General features: G+C 59.5%; 3 protein-coding genes across 6 annotated transcripts in view; 1 reads left to right on the plus strand and 2 right to left on the minus strand.

The window, feature by feature from the left end:
* Positions 1 to 1,923, plus strand: part of LOC134406585 (uncharacterized protein C17orf114-like) — a 70,197-nt gene extending 68,274 nt beyond the window's left edge. The window contains exons 1-3 of one of the 2 annotated variants that reach the window (XM_063138083.1): positions 793 to 862; positions 1,198 to 1,299; positions 1,401 to 1,923. In XM_063138083.1, coding sequence (XP_062994153.1) covers positions 1,209 to 1,299; positions 1,401 to 1,561 — 252 coding nt within the window. In that variant the 5' untranslated portion in view covers positions 793 to 862; positions 1,198 to 1,208 and the 3' untranslated portion in view covers positions 1,562 to 1,923. Of the gene's footprint in view, positions 1 to 792; positions 863 to 1,194; positions 1,300 to 1,400 lie in introns of those variants that run through there. The other variant, XM_063138084.1, reaches the window with a different exon arrangement.
* Positions 1,924 to 2,798: 875 nt separating this feature from the next.
* PSMB6 (proteasome 20S subunit beta 6) lies at positions 2,799 to 6,492 on the minus strand. Its single transcript, XM_063138787.1, has 6 exons — positions 6,377 to 6,492; positions 5,097 to 5,164; positions 4,569 to 4,700; positions 3,518 to 3,647; positions 3,181 to 3,325; positions 2,799 to 3,009 (listed from the first exon to the last, which is right to left on the minus strand). The coding sequence occupies exons 1-6, from the start codon at positions 6,458 to 6,460 to the stop codon at positions 2,882 to 2,884; spliced, it is 687 nt and encodes a 228-aa protein (XP_062994857.1). The 5' UTR covers positions 6,461 to 6,492; the 3' UTR covers positions 2,799 to 2,881.
* Positions 6,493 to 11,253: 4,761 nt separating this feature from the next.
* On the minus strand, positions 11,254 to 16,554 carry GLTPD2 (glycolipid transfer protein domain containing 2). 3 transcript variants are annotated; one of them, XM_063137555.1, is made up of 4 exons: positions 16,181 to 16,554; positions 15,216 to 15,301; positions 13,585 to 13,766; positions 11,254 to 12,398 (listed from the first exon to the last, which is right to left on the minus strand). In XM_063137555.1, the coding sequence occupies exons 1-4, from the start codon at positions 16,200 to 16,202 to the stop codon at positions 11,870 to 11,872; spliced, it is 819 nt and encodes a 272-aa protein (XP_062993625.1). In that variant the 5' UTR covers positions 16,203 to 16,554; the 3' UTR covers positions 11,254 to 11,869. The 3 variants fall into 3 exon arrangements, with proteins under 3 accessions (XP_062993625.1, XP_062993624.1, XP_062993623.1); XM_063137554.1 differs by having other exon boundaries at positions 15,216 to 15,304; XM_063137553.1 differs by lacking the exon at positions 16,181 to 16,554 and adding an exon at positions 15,749 to 15,943 and having other exon boundaries at positions 15,216 to 15,304.
* Between the last annotated feature and the right edge of the window lie 239 nt (positions 16,555 to 16,793).

Genomic DNA, 16,793 nt, shown 5'->3' on the forward strand with positions numbered 1-16,793 from the left:
GCGGCGGAGCCAAAGGCAGCACCGCCCCGGCCGTCAGCGCGCACCGCCAAGAGGGCTCCGGAGCACGTGCAGAGTGCCGTACCGCTCTCAGGCGAGCAGGTGGCAGCTGTGCACGGGACGCAGGGCGGCGGGCCCCGAAGCGGGAGAAGCTCTCGCCCTGGGCCGCTTGGGGGGAGACTGGCGCCCGGAAGGCCGCGTCCCAAGGGGCGCCTGGCCGGGCAGGAGCGGACCCTGAAGGGGTCGCAGGGGGAGCCCCCCCCCCCCCCCGCCGCTCTGCCCAGAAGACGACGGTGCGATTCGGAAGCTTGCTGGCTGCTCCCAACGAGACGGGAGCGTAAGCCCCCCCCCCCCCGCCGCGCGCTGCCTCCGTCTGCTGCTGGGCGTCCCCCTCTTTGGACGCCCCCTCCCCGTGGCCGAGGTCCGGCCCCGCACACCTCTGAGCATGCACAGAGCGCCTCTTCCCGAGGCCCCCAGCTTAGGACGCCGAAACTTTCCACGCGCGGTGGGGGCGGCTGCTTCCCTTCTTCACCACCCTGGGGGAAAAGAGTGCTCGACTAGGGAGGCGGATCCAGCAGCCCTTGCCAAGGTTTTGGGGTGGGGGGAGGCGCCTGCCCTCGTCCTGCAGGTACCTGGTTCATCCCGGAGGGGCTCCCTCCCCACAGGAGCCCCCCGCCCCATGCCTACCAAGAACCTGCCCCGTGGGGCGTGCCCTACATCCTCCGCTCCCCCCCCCCCGGCCTCCAGCTGGCGAGGGGGAGGCGCCGCCGCCGCCAGGGCCCTGTTTGCCACAGGGGGCGGAGCAGGGGGCGGGGCGGGACTCCCGCGTTTGACACTCCAGCAGAGGAGAGCCATCAGCGGCCAGGTAAGTGGGGCTGGGGGGAACTCCCAGGTTGGACACCGGGGAGGGGGGGGGCAGGAGCAGCCTGGCTGAGCGGCCGCTTTACCAGCGCATGGGCCGGACCCCCTGGGTTGCAGGGGGGGGGGGATGATCAACGTCCCCAAGCCTTACGAAAAAAAAACCCATTTACACCCCGACATGAAGCTACAAAGTAGGGAGGGGCACCAGCCGCCCCCTCTCCCTTCAGAGCGAGTACCCCAGATCCTGCCCCAGAGCCTGGGGAGGGCAGCCCCCCCCAACGGAGAAGGAAGCCCCCCTCCTTTTGCACACTGCTGCCTCTGTTGCTCTTCCCTGTGCAGGCGCCTCCAAGATGGGAGCCAAGTTCCCGAGCTGCTTCCCCCGAGGAAGGCGCTGGAGACGGGGCAGCACGACGGGGCAGCAGCAGCAGGCGCCCCCCACGGGTGAGGACTGGCCGAAACCCGCCTGCCCCATCTGCCCCCGCCACCTCCAGCACCAGCCCTGCCCTGCTCAAAGGGCCGCTCACTCGCTCTCCTCCCCACAGAGGCATCCGCCCACAGCCCCGACGTCCCCGCCGCACGGACCCGATCCACCCCATCCACCAGCAGCGAGACGGATCCCCAGAGCGGACGGGCCTACTTCAGCGGCAAAGCGCGCGTCTCCTTCCGCCACCAGCTGGACTCGGAGAGGGATTCCACCAACTGACTCCTGCGCCGGAGCGGAGGAACACGTGTGACGGCAGCCAGGGCCCTGCCGCCGGGGCCCCCAGGGAGACCACTGGCCAGCAGGGCTGGGTCAGCCCAGAGGCCCTCTCCCCAAGTAGAGGTCCCTGCTTTATTAGGGGGAGGGGGCCGGGAATGCTTGACGGCGCCCTTCCAGAAGCATTAAAGAAGTCGGGGTTGGAGCGGAGAAGTCAGATGGTTGCAGGGTGGGGGGAAGGGGGGCAGCAAAGCAGCCCTGGGGCTGAGGCTCGGGCAGGCTTGCTCTGAAGCAAGACAGACACAGGCATGACCCCAATCCCATAGCCCTGGCAGATGTACAACAATAAAAGTAGCGAGTGCTCCTGAGCCCGTGCAGAGTGCCTTTCTTTTGGCCCAGAGAACGCAGCATGCCTCTACCCCTCGAAGCGCTGGGCCCAGCTCACGGGGGTGGGGGTGGGGGTGGGGGTGGGCTCCAAGGTGGTGGTGGGGGAAGAGCCGTGCCCATGCCACGCGAGCCGGGGGCGGGTGACCGTTGGCGTCTCGGGGAGGTGCCAGTCTGTAAACAACTTCTGAGCTGGCGCCTGGCCCGGCCAGCCCCATCCGAAGAGAAGGCAGGCTGGAGCAGGAACGAGGGAGGGCCGGTGCTGAAAGCCAACCCCCACCCCGCTAGAACATGTGGGAAACATTGAGCTTTGTTGAAAAGGTCCAGCAGGCTCTTTCCTCCCTCACACCCTCAAACTCTCTCCAAGAGAGAATCCGGGGTGGTGGTGGTGGTGGGGAGAACAGCATTGGCCAAGTCCTGGGCGTCACCCCCTTATCTCACCCACGCAGGCAGCACTTGCCATAATCACAGCTGGGAGAGAACCACGAGAAGGAGGAGGAGGAGGCCCTGCACTGTCCGACACCCACTGGGGAGGGAGACACCAGCACCCTCTGCTGGGGGCCAGAAGGCAAGCGGAGGAGCAGGACAGGGGGCACACCCTTGCCCTCTTTGCCCCACAACCCCTCCAGAGCCTAAACCCAACACAGCACCCAGGGGTGAAGGCTCCGGCCCTCCCCAGGAATTCTCTGCACTTCGCTAGAACTACAATTCCTGCAACGCGTGAGGAAAACCGAGGCAGATGAGACCGGCTGAGACGTGGCGTAACCCTGCCCCCCAACCACTCCTTCCCGCCCCCCTCTGCCCCAATCTCCCCCCCTCCCGAGAGCCCAGGGGTTTGAGAGGAACCAGCAAACACGCGCCCTTTGGACTCCCGTGTTTTAATACAACATCAAACCTACAGGAAAACCGAACACGTCGCCCACTCCCCCACCCGGCCCCTCTTCAGAGGGAGGAGAAGCGAGGCAGGTCGTTGCCCAGGATGACTTTGCGTTCCACCCCGTCCTTCGTGATGGCAGCCAGGCGGATCACGCCCCCGCTGGAGCCGTCCCGGTCCATGGCCAGAGCGAGGGCTGCAAGGAAAAAGAGGGGCGTGAGGTAGCACTTCCACAAGGAACAGGGGCAGCCCCACACCACCACCGCCGCCCGGGGGAGCCCGACCTCGCTGCAGCCTGGTGTGAAGGCGCCCCTTTTGCCTCCGGTGGGGGCTGGCAGATGACGGGGAGGGGGCCGCGGCCGCTTACCGTTGGCCGCGAAGGCCAGGCACTCCTCCTTGCTCATCCCGGGCTTGTAGGAAGCGTCGACGAAGCCGTAGATGTAGGAGCTGCCGGAGCCTCCGATGGAGAAGGGCTGCCGGACCATCATCCCGCCCATGGGGACAGAGTACACCTGCGAGGAAGGGGGCGCGCAAGAGATGAGCCCAGGCGAGATGCCCGGGGCTTGCGCGGAGAAGCTGCCGCTGTGCCTGGGCCACAGGGCTAGAGAGAGGGAACCCTGCCTCCTGGGACTCGGGTGCAGCCGTGGGGTGCGTGGGGGGGGGGGCAGGGCTGCCCACGTGGAGCCCCCACCCCAGCCTCTCACCTGGCCTCCTTTGCGCTTGTCCCAGCCGGCCACCAGGATGCCAGCAGTGAGATCCTCTCGGTATCGGTAGCACATCTCCTTGAACAGGTTGGCGGCTGTTTTCACCAGCGGGCGCTCGTCCAGTTCAATGCTGGGGGTGGCAGAGGGGGCGAGACACGGGACAGGGGTCGCACCGCGGAGCAGGCAGGGGCAAGGCCTCCTCCACAGCGCCTCGGCCTGCAAAATGCCTTAGCGGTGACCTCATTGCATGCACTCAGCCCTTCCTAAAGCTGAAGCACGATTGCACAATCCTGAGGCGTCAGGGCCTGGGTTTTTCCAGTCCTGCCCTGTGGAAGAGTCGCTTGTTTTTGGAGCCGTTTGTTTCAAGGCCCGTAAAGGAAGGGGAAACTGCGAGCAAGGCCCTTCCCGTTTGGAAGAGGCCCCAAAGCAGAGGGGGGATTTCTCTTGCAGCCACGTTCCCACCGACCCCCACCTCGTATGCACCAGCCAGGGCAACGAAAGAGCAGGAAGGTGCCGGGAATTTTCCAGCCTTGCAATGGAAGGCTTGGAGGGGAATCAGGGATCCTGAGTGGCCCAGGCCTCTCGGAAGCGGTGAACGCAAGCAGGGCTGGAAGACCGGACGGGAGTCCAGGAAAACGTTTCCCCTCCATTCGCAACGGAGATTGGGGCACTGGGGCGGCACGAGGCGACTGGGGAGGATCAAGCGTGGCAGCGGAGTCAAGAGCAGGAAGCGGCTGGAGCTGCCAGGCAGGGAGCAACACGGAGAGGATCTCCACAGTGAAGCCCAGAGGCCCACTTGTGCCGCCCAGCACCTGGCTTGTCACCATGCCTCCGAGAGGCCCATGTGCAGGGCAGGTGGGCTAAGCCCCCCATCCCTCCGGGGCAGGCTTCCCTCCAAAGCTGGAGCTCTCACGGCTGACGTGAACAGTCCTCCCTTGGGAACTCCTTTGCGTCGCTCGGTGTGGGGCCGCGGGCTCTGGGTACGCAGCACAGGCCTGCAGGCTCCAGGTGCCAGGGGACGGACCCCCACCCGAGGGTCAGCACTCCGTACCTGTGGAAGCCCAGCTGGTACGTGACAGCATCAGCAATGGCTTGGGTGTCAGCGGCTGAGCCTGACCGGCAGCAGAAAATGTGGTCGTGGATCTGCGTCAGCTTGTCTGTGACTCGGTTGGCAATGTACGACCTGCAAAAGACCCATCAGTGCGGTGCCTCACCCACCCACCCATTCACCCACCCCGCCCGGGGAGCCCACTGATGGTTTTAGGATGCCTGTGTTTGAGGGGACCTGAGAGGTCTCGCGGCTGAGCACACGCACGCACAGCCCCGTGCTCAGGGCTGCCCAATACTTTGGGCCCTCAAACCTCCATGCCAGAAGAGGGAGCCCTGGGGAAAGCGATCTGTCTGAAGACCTGCTTTCCTCTGCTAGTCTGGCAAACGCCCCCCCCCCCCCCGAGGAGAAAAGGGGGAGGGGATGCCTCCCCCGGGCACCTCCAGCCCCCAGGCGGAACAAGGGATTCCCCCCCCCCATAATGCTAGGAGCCTACTTGGCCCTTTCCGCTCCCCCCCCCCCCGCACTCACCCTGTAGTGGTCCTGGAGTCGGCCCCAATGACGACCCCGCCATCAAACTCCACAGCCATGATGGTTGTCTGAGAGAGGGGAGGGAGGGGTTAGGAACAAGCAAGGATCTTGGGCGACACCGTGGGGGCCATGGGGGGGCCCAGAGCTCTGAAATCCGCGTAGCAGGATAAAACCCACTCGCTGCTGATACTCCCATGACTGCAGCCCATGCTGGGAGACGCTGCACACAGGAACGTCAGGCGAGCCCTGAGGCTGGATCAGATCGAGGGTCCATCCAATCCAGCACTCTGTGCACACAGGGGCCAACCAGCTGTCGGCCAGGGACCAACAAAGCAGGACATGGTGCAACAGCACCCTCCCACCCATGTTCCCCAGCCACTGGTGCACACAGGCTTCCTGCCTCGAATACTGGAGATAGCACACAACCATCAGGGCTAGTAGCCATGGATAGCCTTCTCCTCCTCCAGGAATGTATCCAACCCCCTTTTAAAGCCATCCAGATTGGCGGCCATCACTACATCTTGTGGCAGTGAGTTCCATAGCTTAACTATGCACTGTGTGAAGAATCCACTTGGTGGAGCCCTTCAGCTCCCCCACCTGCAACCACCGAAAAGCCTCCAGCTCTCCTCGAGCTCTTTGCTCCACCCACTCTCTCCCGCTGCCCCTTAAGCCTGGAGCTCCCCCTCCCCCATCGAACGGGGCCGTGTTGCCCCTCCCCCTCCCCCCCCCATGAGAACATCAAAAGAGCCCCGGATGCTGGATCAGACCGAGGGTCCATCTCGTCCAGCAGTCTCTTCACGCCGCCGGGGCCCCACGAGCAGGGCCTGAGCGCAGCAGTACCCTCCCACCCATGCTCCCCAGCCACGGATGCGACACAGGGGCCTCCTCCTGCCTCTGAGGCTGGAGGGAGCTGAGTGGGATCAGCCCCAGATCTCGCCTCCTCCGCTGAGTTACAAACTGAGCATGGGGCTGCGTTTGCCCCCCCCATTCCTGCCCCCCCCCGCCATCACTTGGGGGGCAGAGACCCCCCACCCCCGCCCGGGCTGAGGAAACGCTGCCAGGGAGGGGGCTGGGTCAATGCTCAACCCACCCCTGGGGCCAGAGAGCAGCCAGCGGCGCGGCCCCACGGCACGCGTCTCCCCTGGAGCCGGACGGGCGCCGGACTGCGACCGAGGGCCATGAGCCCTGGGTTCGAATCCCGCCGCTGCCCTGAGCGGGCCGGGTCGCGCCAGCGGCGCCCCCTCCTGCCCCCCGGCCCGGCAGCCGCGGCCCTTCCTCACCCCGGTGGTCTCCGCCTGGTGGGTCCAGTCCGGGCAGCCCCCCGACAGCCCCCAGCTCGGCCCCAGCATCGCCGCCGCCGCCATCTTGGATCTGAGCACTGTCGCAAAAACGCCGAGGCACGCCGCCGGCCGCGCGCTTTACGGCGCCGGGTCCTGACGCGCACCGCAGAGATAGGCGCGAGCAGAGGGAGCCGCGGGCCCTGCACTCCCGGGCCCATGTGGGCTGCCGCTCGTGGGCTCGTCCTCCCCGGGCTGGAGTGGCCGAGAGCGGCCCGCAGCCTGTCCCCGGGGCGGTGGGGAGCCCAGGAGCCGGCCCGCCCCCCCCCCGGGGAAACGCCACCAGGCAGGGGCTCCTGCGCAAGGGCCCTTTCTTGCAACCTCGGAGGTGGGGGGGGGGGGGGAGCGAGCGACGAAGAGCTCTGTGGCGCCTTAAAGTCGAATACGCTGATTGACTGACTGACAGGGTTTATAGACAGGGTTTTTAAATTTTGTATACTTTTTAATGTTTACTGTTTAAACTTTTGTGAACCACCCAGAGAGCTTCGGCTGTGGGGCAGTATATAAATATAATAAATAAATAAATAAATAAAATAAAATAAATATCCTACTATCTCTTCCCCAAGTATAAAGTGCTGGTTATCACCTTTAAAGCCCTACATGGTTTGGGACCAGGCTACCTGCGGGATCGCCTCCTCCCGTACAATCCGCCCGCAGGCTCAGGTCCTCTGGGAAGAACTTCCTTCAGCCAGCCAAAACTAGGCTGATAGGTATTATTACCAAGAGGACCTTCTCTTCTGCTGCTCCCAGACTGTGGAACGAGGAGATTTGTCAACTTAACAGTCTTTTAGCATTTAAGAAAGCTGTCAAGACTGATCTCTTCCGGCAGGCCTATCCAGTGGAATTTTGGGATGCTTTTAGGATGTTTTAACAATGTATACTTTGCTTTTAATCAATATTTTATGTATTTTATACTTACTGCTGTTCCCTGCCTCGATCAAAATGGAGAGGCAGGTAAGAAATAATAATAATAATATAATAATAATAATAATAATAATAATAATAATAATAATAATAATAAACACAACAACATCTGAGGAAATTGGTGAACAATAAAAAGGGGGGGGGGGAGAATCAAAATATGGAACTAAAAAACCTTCCCAGTGAAATTGTGCCAGTACAGCTACGAAAGGTCTGTCAGGGAAAGCTCCTGGTCAAGAGCAAAACCAGGCTGGAGCAGTGAGTTCCCCAGGCTCTGCCCCAAGTGGGCTCCAAATGGCACCCCTCCTACCCATCCCACCCCAACAACAGCCCTGCAGGCATAATGTCATGGTGTGTGTGTGTGTGTGTGTGTGTGTGTGTGTGTGTGTGAGAGAGAGAGAGAGAGAGAGAGAGAGAGAGACCCTATTCAGCGACACACTCAGCCACGGTGGTTCAGCACTTTGAGTTAAACAATGCGACTTAATGGCTGAGTTCAGACAACACACTAATCAACCGGGATGGGGAGCAATAGGAACAGAATGGGAAACAACCCTTGATTAGCGTGTTGTCCGAACTCAGCCAGTGTGTCACGTGAATCATTCCTAGCCACGGTGGATACAGAACCATGGTTTAAACACATTCACTAACTGTTTTCTGCAAAAGGGTTAGTGGCCAAACCAGGGCTTAGCGTGTTGTCTGAACAGGCCCTGGGCATGTTGCCGTTAACCACCATCTGGCCTCGGCCTGACCCCCACAGCGTGCAATACTGAGAGTGATCTACGCTGCAGGGCCGACACCAGCCGCTCTCTCCCAGCTGGCATTGTGTGGGCTTTGAAGATGACAGGAAACACTGGGGAATGCTTCATACTGGAAGAGTCGGAAGGAGCAGGACCCCACTCCACATAGCCAACCCCTTGGCCGCTATAGGCGCTCTGTCCCAGCAGTGGCAATCCAAGCCAGGCTTTCTCTGGGCTGCTCCTGCTTCTGCAATGAGCAGGGGGTTGGACTCGATGGCCTCATAAGACCCTTCCAACTCTACTAATCTATGACTCTATGCATAAGCAAGCACAGCTTCTTGAAAGGAACCAGGAAGTAGCCTCTCCAGGAAATAAGACCTGTCCCTCTTCCCTTTTTATATCTCTTTGGCTCGCATTCTGCCAGCTTTCACACACACCCAGTCGTCTGACGTCGTGATGCCCCTAGAGCTTGAAGGAGGTGTAGAATAGCACTTCCTTTGCCTGGGGATGACCCTTCCTGGTTCCTTTTGGCTCCCCTCCCCCTATTTAGAGGGGTGAACCTGGGAACTACTGCCCATAGAAGGCAATGGGAACATCCGGGCATTTTTGTATTGGCAGCAGTGACAGGAAGGGAGGGGCTGTGGCTGAGCGAGTGATATACGGTACAACAACCCTGCATTGTAGGCCACTACTATATCACCCTCACATTGCGGGGGCAGAGAGACTGATGGGCAACAACCCTGCGATGCAGCCCAACATTAGGATGCTCCCAATGCACCTCCAGGCACGTTCTTGTAAAGCACCAATGTTGCTGAGCAGTGCTTTCAAGTGCTGTGGCAGAAGCCCCCCCAGTGGCACTTTCTACCAGTGGTTCTGGACGTGTGGCAAGCCCCCCCCCTTCACCACCCCATTTGCTGAGCAGGGGTCATTAGAGATACATTGACCCTGACTGTTAGAGCAGGACGACAATGGAATCAGTGACCTAGGGAAGTGGTCGGCTCTCCCACACTAGAGGCCGTCAAGAGGCAGCTGGACAACCATCTGTCAGGGATGCTTTAAGGTGGATTCCTGCACTGAGCAGGGGGTTGGACTCGATGGCCTTGTAGGTCCCTTCCAACCCTGCTATTCTATGATTCTATGCATAGGGTGACCATATGAAAAAGGAGAACAGGCAAAGCTTTGCAAGAGCCAAGCTGCTAGCTCTTCCAGACCTCAGCAGCTCCTCTGCAGTTGATATACAATTGGCTGGTTAAGCTGTGCAGGAGCTCAGCTGCAGGCCAAAGAACAGAACTTCCCATTTCGTTGTCCCCACATGCTGCTCATCAGGCTGCCTTTCAATACACAAGGAAAGTGCAGTGCTATGTAGGTTTACTCAGATGAAAGTCCCACTGTGTTGAGTGGGGCTTGCTCCCAGGTAAGCTGGAGCGTGTTCAGAGGAGGGCAACCAGGATGATCGGGGGTCTGGAAACAAAGCCCTATGAAGAGAGACTGAAAGAACTGGGCCGGTTTAGCCTGGAGAAGAGAAGGTTGAGGGGAGACATGATAGCACTCTTCAAAGACTTGAAAGGTTGTCCCACAGAGGAGGGCCAGGATCTCTCCTCGATCCTCCCAGAGTGCAGGACACGGAATAACGGGCTCAAGTTAAAGGAAGCCAGATTCCAGCTGGACATCAGGAAAAACTTCCTGACTGTTAGAGCAGTACGACAATGGAACCAGTTCCCTAGGGAGGTTGTGGGCTCTCCCACACTAGAGGCCTTCAAGAGGCAGCTGGACAACCATCTGTTAGGGATGCTTTAGGGTGGATTCCTGCATTGAGCAGGGGGTTGGACTCAATGGCCTCAAAGGCCCCTTCCAACTCTACTATTCTATGATTCTAAGTGTGCATTGGATTGTAGCCAAAGTCTCCAGTGATGTCCTGAATTGGCACTTTAAGACTGAAATCACTTTGAATGACGTGGTGGTGGTGGTGCGTCTCTCACATAATGGCAAGTCCCTGCTTTCCTTCCCTGAAATGGGGAACAGGGTGTACGCGCCCCCCGTCCCCCCCCCCCCCGGCAAAATAAAAATGCCAGACAAATGGCCAATAGAGGGCGTCACGCTCCACGTGCATTTAATTCTTTGCCTCTGTGGGGGTGAAACAGTCTGGTTCTCAGTGGTATTTGACCTCATGCTGCCCGTGAATTAACAAATAGGGAACTGAGTGGTGACCTGGGATGGAGTCATTTGCCCTCCCAGAAGATCGTGTCTAGCCCTGCTCCCCCTGGGCTGGAAGAAGGTGTTTCAGGCAATCAATCAGAATCAGACTCTGAAGTAGAGGAGTCGGCACCAGACACAGGCCAGCCTGCACCAATGGGGGAGGAAGCTCTCACGGGCTCTTCACCTGCTGGGAGTGAACCCTCTCCAGAGCTTATCTCCTCAAGGGCAAACGATACACAGTCAGTGGGAAGCCAATATTCTTCCGAAGAGGAGAGCACGGAGGGGTTAGCCAATCCTAGAGCCCGCTGCAGACTAAAACAGGCGGAGCTAAAAGAAAGCGAGAGAAAGTCAGCCTGGCTGTCATCCCGTCAGAAGGTGCCCCAGAACTAGTCTCTCTGACGTTAACACGACTTGGGAAAAGGCTTTCCATTCTTCTTGAAAGGACAATGGTCTCGCTTAGTTTGCATAGTTTTGCCTAGGAGAAAGTTCCTAAAGATTAAACTCTCTTCAGGTGAGAAGAGATGTTCATTGCTTGAATAAGGCTTTGTGGATTACTTAGCAGGTCTCCTTATTATCTCCCAAGAAGGCGGGAGGCTTTTGAGAAACATGACAGACGGGAGCAAACCCTTTGCCTGGCGATGGGCTGGGGCTGGACCATGTGCAGCTCACCTCCAAGAGCCTCTGGCATCAGTCTTAAGTCTGCGCCGTGCCCCCTCCCCCGGTGCCTAGAAGCCGGGCGCCCACCCTGTGGAGCCCACTAGAACTGGCGTCCCTTAGAGGAGAAGTGGAATCCAGCTGCCCGGTGTCCGGGAAAGCTGCCAATAGACCAGCTAATTGGATGGAGATACAGACGTGGGCAGCGTGCCCAGACAAACTCCAAGAATTCGGCCACAAACTCAGCAACACACGGTGGAGTTTGTCTTTATCTGTGCTATGAAATAACACAGTTAACTCTTTAATGTCAGAGTACAAGACGTTTTAAACATAAGCAAAGTCCAGTTCAGTTCCAAAAGTCAAGGGCTTACGAGAGGTAGAGAGAGTCCAAAAAGCAGTCCAGAGGTCCAGGGATAGGAGCAGGTCACAAATTCCAAGCCGGTCCAAAGTTCAATCAGGATACAAGGTCACCACGATCCGAAGCAGGAATCAAGAGCTTTCGCCAGGATGCTCAGTTAATCTCTGGCAAGTTCCTGTTGCTTCCCAGCTCTCTAAATACCCCTCCCTGGCAGCTACAGGTGTTCCCTATTGAGTTGGCGTCTAGTATAAATACGCAGAGATCTGCGCCGGGCCTCCTTTTCCGCCCTATGCTGTCTAAACAACTGTGCAGGTAAGTTTGTTGCTTCTCCCTCTGTGTCTTCTGAATTGGCCAAGCTCCCTGCTGGTTTAATCACCGGCACGCTGGTACGTGGCTCTGCTTCCCCTTCATTCTCTGAGTTGGCCCCACTCCCAGCTGGCACCAGCTCAGCAGCCGTGACACTAGCCTCTGCCTGTAAAGGTTCTGTTTCCTCCTCCTCTGAGTCCATCCCCAGCAACTCTTCAGAGGGCCTAACACCCGGTTCCTTTGGCAGCCCTGGGCAAGGGGGCTTCAGGGCAGCTCCAGCATCCCGTGGGCGGCGTAGACGTCCTGCGTGATGTTGTGCACCCGGGCGAGGCTGCGCACAGTGGCCTGCAGGACGGTCCGCGTCTTCTGCTCATCGTCCTCCGGGCAGATGATGCGGTATAGCTCCTGGCGGGAGGGCATCGCCAGGAAGGCAATGGCCACTGCCTTCTGCACCCACCAGCTGTGGTAGGGGGCCAGGGCCACCTGGTAGGCATCCGAGCACATCCGGGAGGGGTTCCCGTCCCTCTTGCTGGTGCCCAGATTGTGCAGGAACAGCTCCAGCCACTTCAGGGCCCGGTGGAGCCGCAGCAGCGTCCGGCAGCCGGAGGGGGGTTTGGTGGGCGGAAAAGCCTGGAAGCCCACCAGCCCCTCAGCCAGTTCAAAGGCCACCATGGACTGCACGGTGCGGTAGTGGGGGCTGTGCTGACCGCCCTGGTGGAGTTGCATGATGGTGATCTTGGCGTAAGTCTCCTGGTTGATCAAGCTGAAAACCGTGCCCAAGGTGTCCATGAACCTGCAAAGAACAACAGAGGTTGCACTGCCAGGGCAGAGACGCAGCCAAAGGCCTCCCTCTAGCAGCAGCAGCAGCAGCAGCGGGGCTCACGGCATCACTTCTCCCGCCCCCCGCCCGCCTCGGACCCGTTGGCTCTTGCTGCTTCTTCTTGGGAACTGAAGTCTTGATGGCAGGCTGGTCACCTCCCGCCCCCATTGCTACAAGAAACACTTATAGCTGCTGAACTGTTCTATTGACCCATGATCCAGGGATATCAGTAGGGCTGTGCACCGCCTCGGGCCGAATCCCTGACACCAAGGTGAGGTTTCCCTGCTTTCCCTCCTGCCGCTGCCCACCACATTGCTGCATTGCCCGCCACGACCAAGAAATGCAGCGCTCCTGAGAAGAACCAGGCCGCAATTTCAAGATATTGTGGGGGCTCTGTTTAGTACTACAGTGGGCCATAGAGGTACCAAACAGAGCCCCCGCGATATCTTGAAATCGCGGCCTGGTTCTTCTCACTAGCGCCGCATTTCTGGGTCGCGGTGGGCAGTGCGGTGGCGGCAATGGCGGCAGGAGCAATGTGGCCGGCTACGCAGCCAGGGCCCAGGGACTTGCAAGGCTGTTGCCTCGGGGGGCCCAAATCTTGCCTTGGCTTCAGCACTGAGTCAAGGCAGGCAACCCCCGAAGCATCCCGAGTTGCATCGGGGCTGTTTCGAGGGCTCTGAAAGAGCCTCTGAGGTGAATCGGGGGGACCGTGCACAGCCCTAGTAATCAGTAAATAAATATGATACTCGGGAGTGTAAGACAGGAATGGCAAAGAGAATTGGAGCGCTCTATTTTGCCTAACCAATGGATTGTTTCAGCGTCTGTACCTGAAGTATCTACGGATCTTAGGCTATGCCTTATTCAGCAAAAAATCTTGCTTCGGGTCTATTGGACTCTATAATGCCCTCTTAAGAAGGACTTGTCTAAGTTGCATCATTGTTGGAGATGTAACACACCTAATTCTTCTTTTATTCATATATTTTGGCAATGCTCAATAAGCGCCTCCTTTTGGGAAGAAGTCATAATATGGCTAGACTTTGTACTGGAACAGCTCGAGTTCATGGCCCAGCGTAAGAGCTGCAAAGGCCAGGGGCGGAAGGTCTCCCTGCTAAGCTTGCTTGGTTTCTTCAGCGGCCCCCTGGCCTGAGTTCTGACTCACTTGATCAGCTGTGCCCAGCCGCAGAGGTATTCCTGGATGAGGATCTGCCCGTCAGGGGTGACGCTGGTGGTGAAAGCGCTCAGCAGGTGCTCGATGTGGAACCCGTTGCCCTGGGGCTGGTGTCCGGGGGCCTTCAGGAGGCATGGCGCAGGGGTCTCCATGGGCACCGGCACCGGAGTGAGCTGGGAGCAGAGCAGAAGCAAGGAGTCACCACCGGGCCGGGTGGCTGCGCGGGACCAGCAGCGATTGCAAGGAGCAAAGCCACTCCGGTTCCTTTTCTCCCAGCACAGCACGCAGTTAATTCAGCAGGACTGGGAATTCCATTCCAAAGGATCAAAGTCTGAGTGGGAAAACACTGGAGCAATGTCGTAACGTTATCAGTCATGAGGCAGCATTTCCAAGGATTCCATGAGACGAGCCCTGCTGGGTCAGACCGAGGGTCCATCTAGTCCAGCGCTCTGTTCACACAGGGGCCCACCAGCTGTTGACCAGGGACTAACCAAGCAGGACACAGTGCAGCAGCAACCTCACACCCATGCTCCCCATCACCTGGTGTATATAGGAGGTCGCCTTCGCCTCCAGGAATCCATCCAACCCCCTTTTAGAGCCATCCAAGTGGGTGGCCATCACTACATCTTGTGGTAGTGAGTTCCAGAATTTAAGTCTGCGCTGTGGGAAGAAGTCCTTCTTTTTATCTTCCCTGGATCTCCCACCAATCCGCTTCAAGGGCTAATGACCCTGTTGGGTTCTACTATTATGGGAGAGGGAGAAAAATCCACATTCTCCACGCCACACATAATTTTATACACCTCGATCAGGTCGCCCCTGAGTGAACAGAGTGCTGGATGGGCCCTGGGTCTGATCCAGCATCAGACCACTTCTTATGGTCTTATGTCCTCAGCCTCCTTCCTTCCTTCCTTCCATTTTATACCACCCAATAGCCGAAGCTCTCTGGGTGGTTCTGTTGTAACCCCTGCCAAATGCCATTTCAGAGAAGCTCCAGTGCTGGGCGGAGCCAAAGGGGCGGGGCCAGAATGCCCGCATCTTTTAACATAAACCTCTTACTGCCAGTAGCAAAGATGTAGGAAAAGGCAGGGAGAAGATGCACAAAAGATGGGGACCCACCAAGTGGGAAAGGGGTGGAGCCAGGAAAGGGGTGGAGCCAGGAAAGGGCGGGGCCATCCAGGGAACCCCATAGGGCTGGATTTGCGGCCCAGGCGTGAAGTTCTGCACCCCTGCTGTACTCCTCACAACAGTCCTATAAAGTAGGCCCATAACGTTAAAATCCCCAGAAGTGGGGGGTGGGGAGTTATAGCTGAGAGGGAGAGGGGGGCTCATCACCGCTTAGTGAGCGTGCGCCAGAGGCGATCTCCGCAACAGCCCGGCCCCTCCTGTTGCATTGTGGCTCCATCTCTCAACACTTCGGCTACAACTGTTCTCAAGACTCCGCAAGCCTCAAGATTAAGATTTCTTAAAATGACACACATACACACACACCCCGAAATAATAATGACATGCAAACCTTTCAAAGCTCTGCATTTCAGATTGGAATTCAAAATGCATGCAAAATTTCCTTTCAGCTCTGGCACGAAAACCAGAAGCGCCCGGATTGGGCCTGTCCAAGGTCTCACCTTCTCTTGATCCTCTTTGTCAGGAGGCTTCTCCCGGAACCAGCGGCAGGGGCGGCCCCCCCAGACGCAGGGCGAGAGCGGGAGATCTGCTGTGGCGGAGGGAGGAGGGCCAGGGGTCAGGCTCACAAAGATGGGCGCCCCCCCCCCGCGTTAGCCAGACCCATTGCTGCTTGGCTGGCCTCTCCTGGGGGCCCCACACCACCCCTGGGACGAGGGCAGCAAGCAGCCTTGGCAAGAGGTGATGCCAGCTTCGGAGCAACACAGGCCTTCTGCCTTTGAAGTGTCAGCCCAGTCGGTGTGGAGGGTGGGAGCCCAGTCTGTGTGGGCCTTTGTCCCATCTGCCCAGCAGGTGGGCCTGGACCTCCAGGAGGCAGGGGAGGGGGGAAGAAACTTTTGCAGATTCCCACAAGGTGCAGAGGAGAGAAGGGGCCCCATTGGGCTGGGGGAGCTGTGTGCTGGGCAGCACCCCCACCCAACCTACCCCTCTCTCTCACCCAGAGGCTCCCACACACCCCTCCAAACCCTTGACTTACGGAGGTGCCGGCTGGAGAAGTAGAGCAGGAGGAAGAGGAGGAAGAGCCCCCCCGGGAGGAGCAGGCGACAGAGGCGTGGGGGAGCCCACGCGAGAGCCCCCATGCCCACACCCTGGCGCGCCAGTCGCCTCTCGGCCAGCCTTGGTCCCCGACCCGGGCGCTCCGTCAGCTGGGGAGATAAGCGCTGCTTATCAGGCGGGGGAGGGGGAGGGGAGGGGGGAGGGAGGCAGCGAGGGCAGAGGTTGCGCTTGGGTGGGGAAAGGGCGGGGAGGGGGCTGCGCAGCCCGGGCGCCCCTCCTCCGGGCCAGGGTCTCGTCCCGGAACATCCAACACACTTGCAAAGAAGAGAGCACCTCTGGGCCTGTGCAGAAGGCTTTGACCTACCCTGCCCTCTCCCCCGCGCCAGAGTTGAAATGGACTGCCAGCTCTCACCCCTCTGAATCCTTTTCAGCATCACAAATCCGGTTCAAGAGCGTGAAGTCATAATAAGGAAGGGCGCCTCTGAGCGCGTCTAGAGTTCTTTCCCTTCTACGCTGAGTAACCACAAGCACCTCCCACATCCCAGAGCTCCCAGGCCGAGCAGCTGCAGCGGCATCTGGGCAGGACTTGCACATGAAGGGGGTCCGGCCTGGGACGCGGCGGGGGGGACGGGACGGCAAATACGCCCGCGGAGTTCAACCCCTCACTGGCGTTTGGTTGGCCCAACAAGCAGGAGGGGAAGAAGGGGGCGCAGCCCCTTCCTCCCCCACCCCGCATGGCCATGTGCAAGGGTTGGGCAGCGTCCTGCCCGCTTTGTCGCAGACCGCGTTGCCGGGGAGGGGGGGTCAGGAAGGGGCTGCTGCCTGGGGCCGCCTGGACCCGGTTCCGCTTCCGCGTCCTCTTGCCGAAGGAGGGGGGGGGCGTTTGCCGGGCGGCTTAATCATTGACTCGCTGCGGGGACCTTTGGCCGCCCCCGACGCCGCCAGCGGCCCCACAGGTGGCGAGAGCGCCGGGCCCGGGGGAGAAGGACGGCGCGGTGGGAGGCTGGCCGCGGCGGAGGGGCGGG

The sequence above is a fragment of the Elgaria multicarinata genome, chromosome 11 (assembly GCF_023053635.1).
Source record: "Elgaria multicarinata webbii isolate HBS135686 ecotype San Diego chromosome 11, rElgMul1.1.pri, whole genome shotgun sequence".
Lineage (NCBI taxonomy): Eukaryota > Metazoa > Chordata > Lepidosauria > Squamata > Anguidae > Elgaria > Elgaria multicarinata.

Bases quoted from the DNA above. Each gene is read 5' to 3' on its own strand.
- PSMB6 (XM_063138787.1), bottom strand. From the start codon at position 6,460: ATGGCGGCGGCGGCGATGCTGGGGCCGAGCTGGGGGCTGTCGGGGGGC. The intron at 3,648-4,568 runs GTACGGAGTGCT...TGCCACCCCCAG, and splicing joins TACCAGCTGGGCTTCCACAG to CATTGAACTGGACGAGCGCC. The intron at 3,010-3,180 runs GTAAGCGGCCGC...TTTTCCTTGCAG, and splicing joins CCTGGCCTTCGCGGCCAACG to CCCTCGCTCTGGCCATGGAC.
- GLTPD2 (XM_063137553.1), bottom strand. From the start codon at position 15,851: ATGGGGGCTCTCGCGTGGGCTCCCCCACGCCTCTGTCGCCTGCTCCTC. The intron at 13,767-15,215 runs GTGAGACCTTGG...CTCTGCTCCCAG, and splicing joins ACAAAGAGGATCAAGAGAAG to CTCACTCCGGTGCCGGTGCC. The intron at 12,399-13,584 runs GTGAGTCAGAAC...TGTTCTTTGCAG, and splicing joins GGCTGGGCACAGCTGATCAA to GTTCATGGACACCTTGGGCA.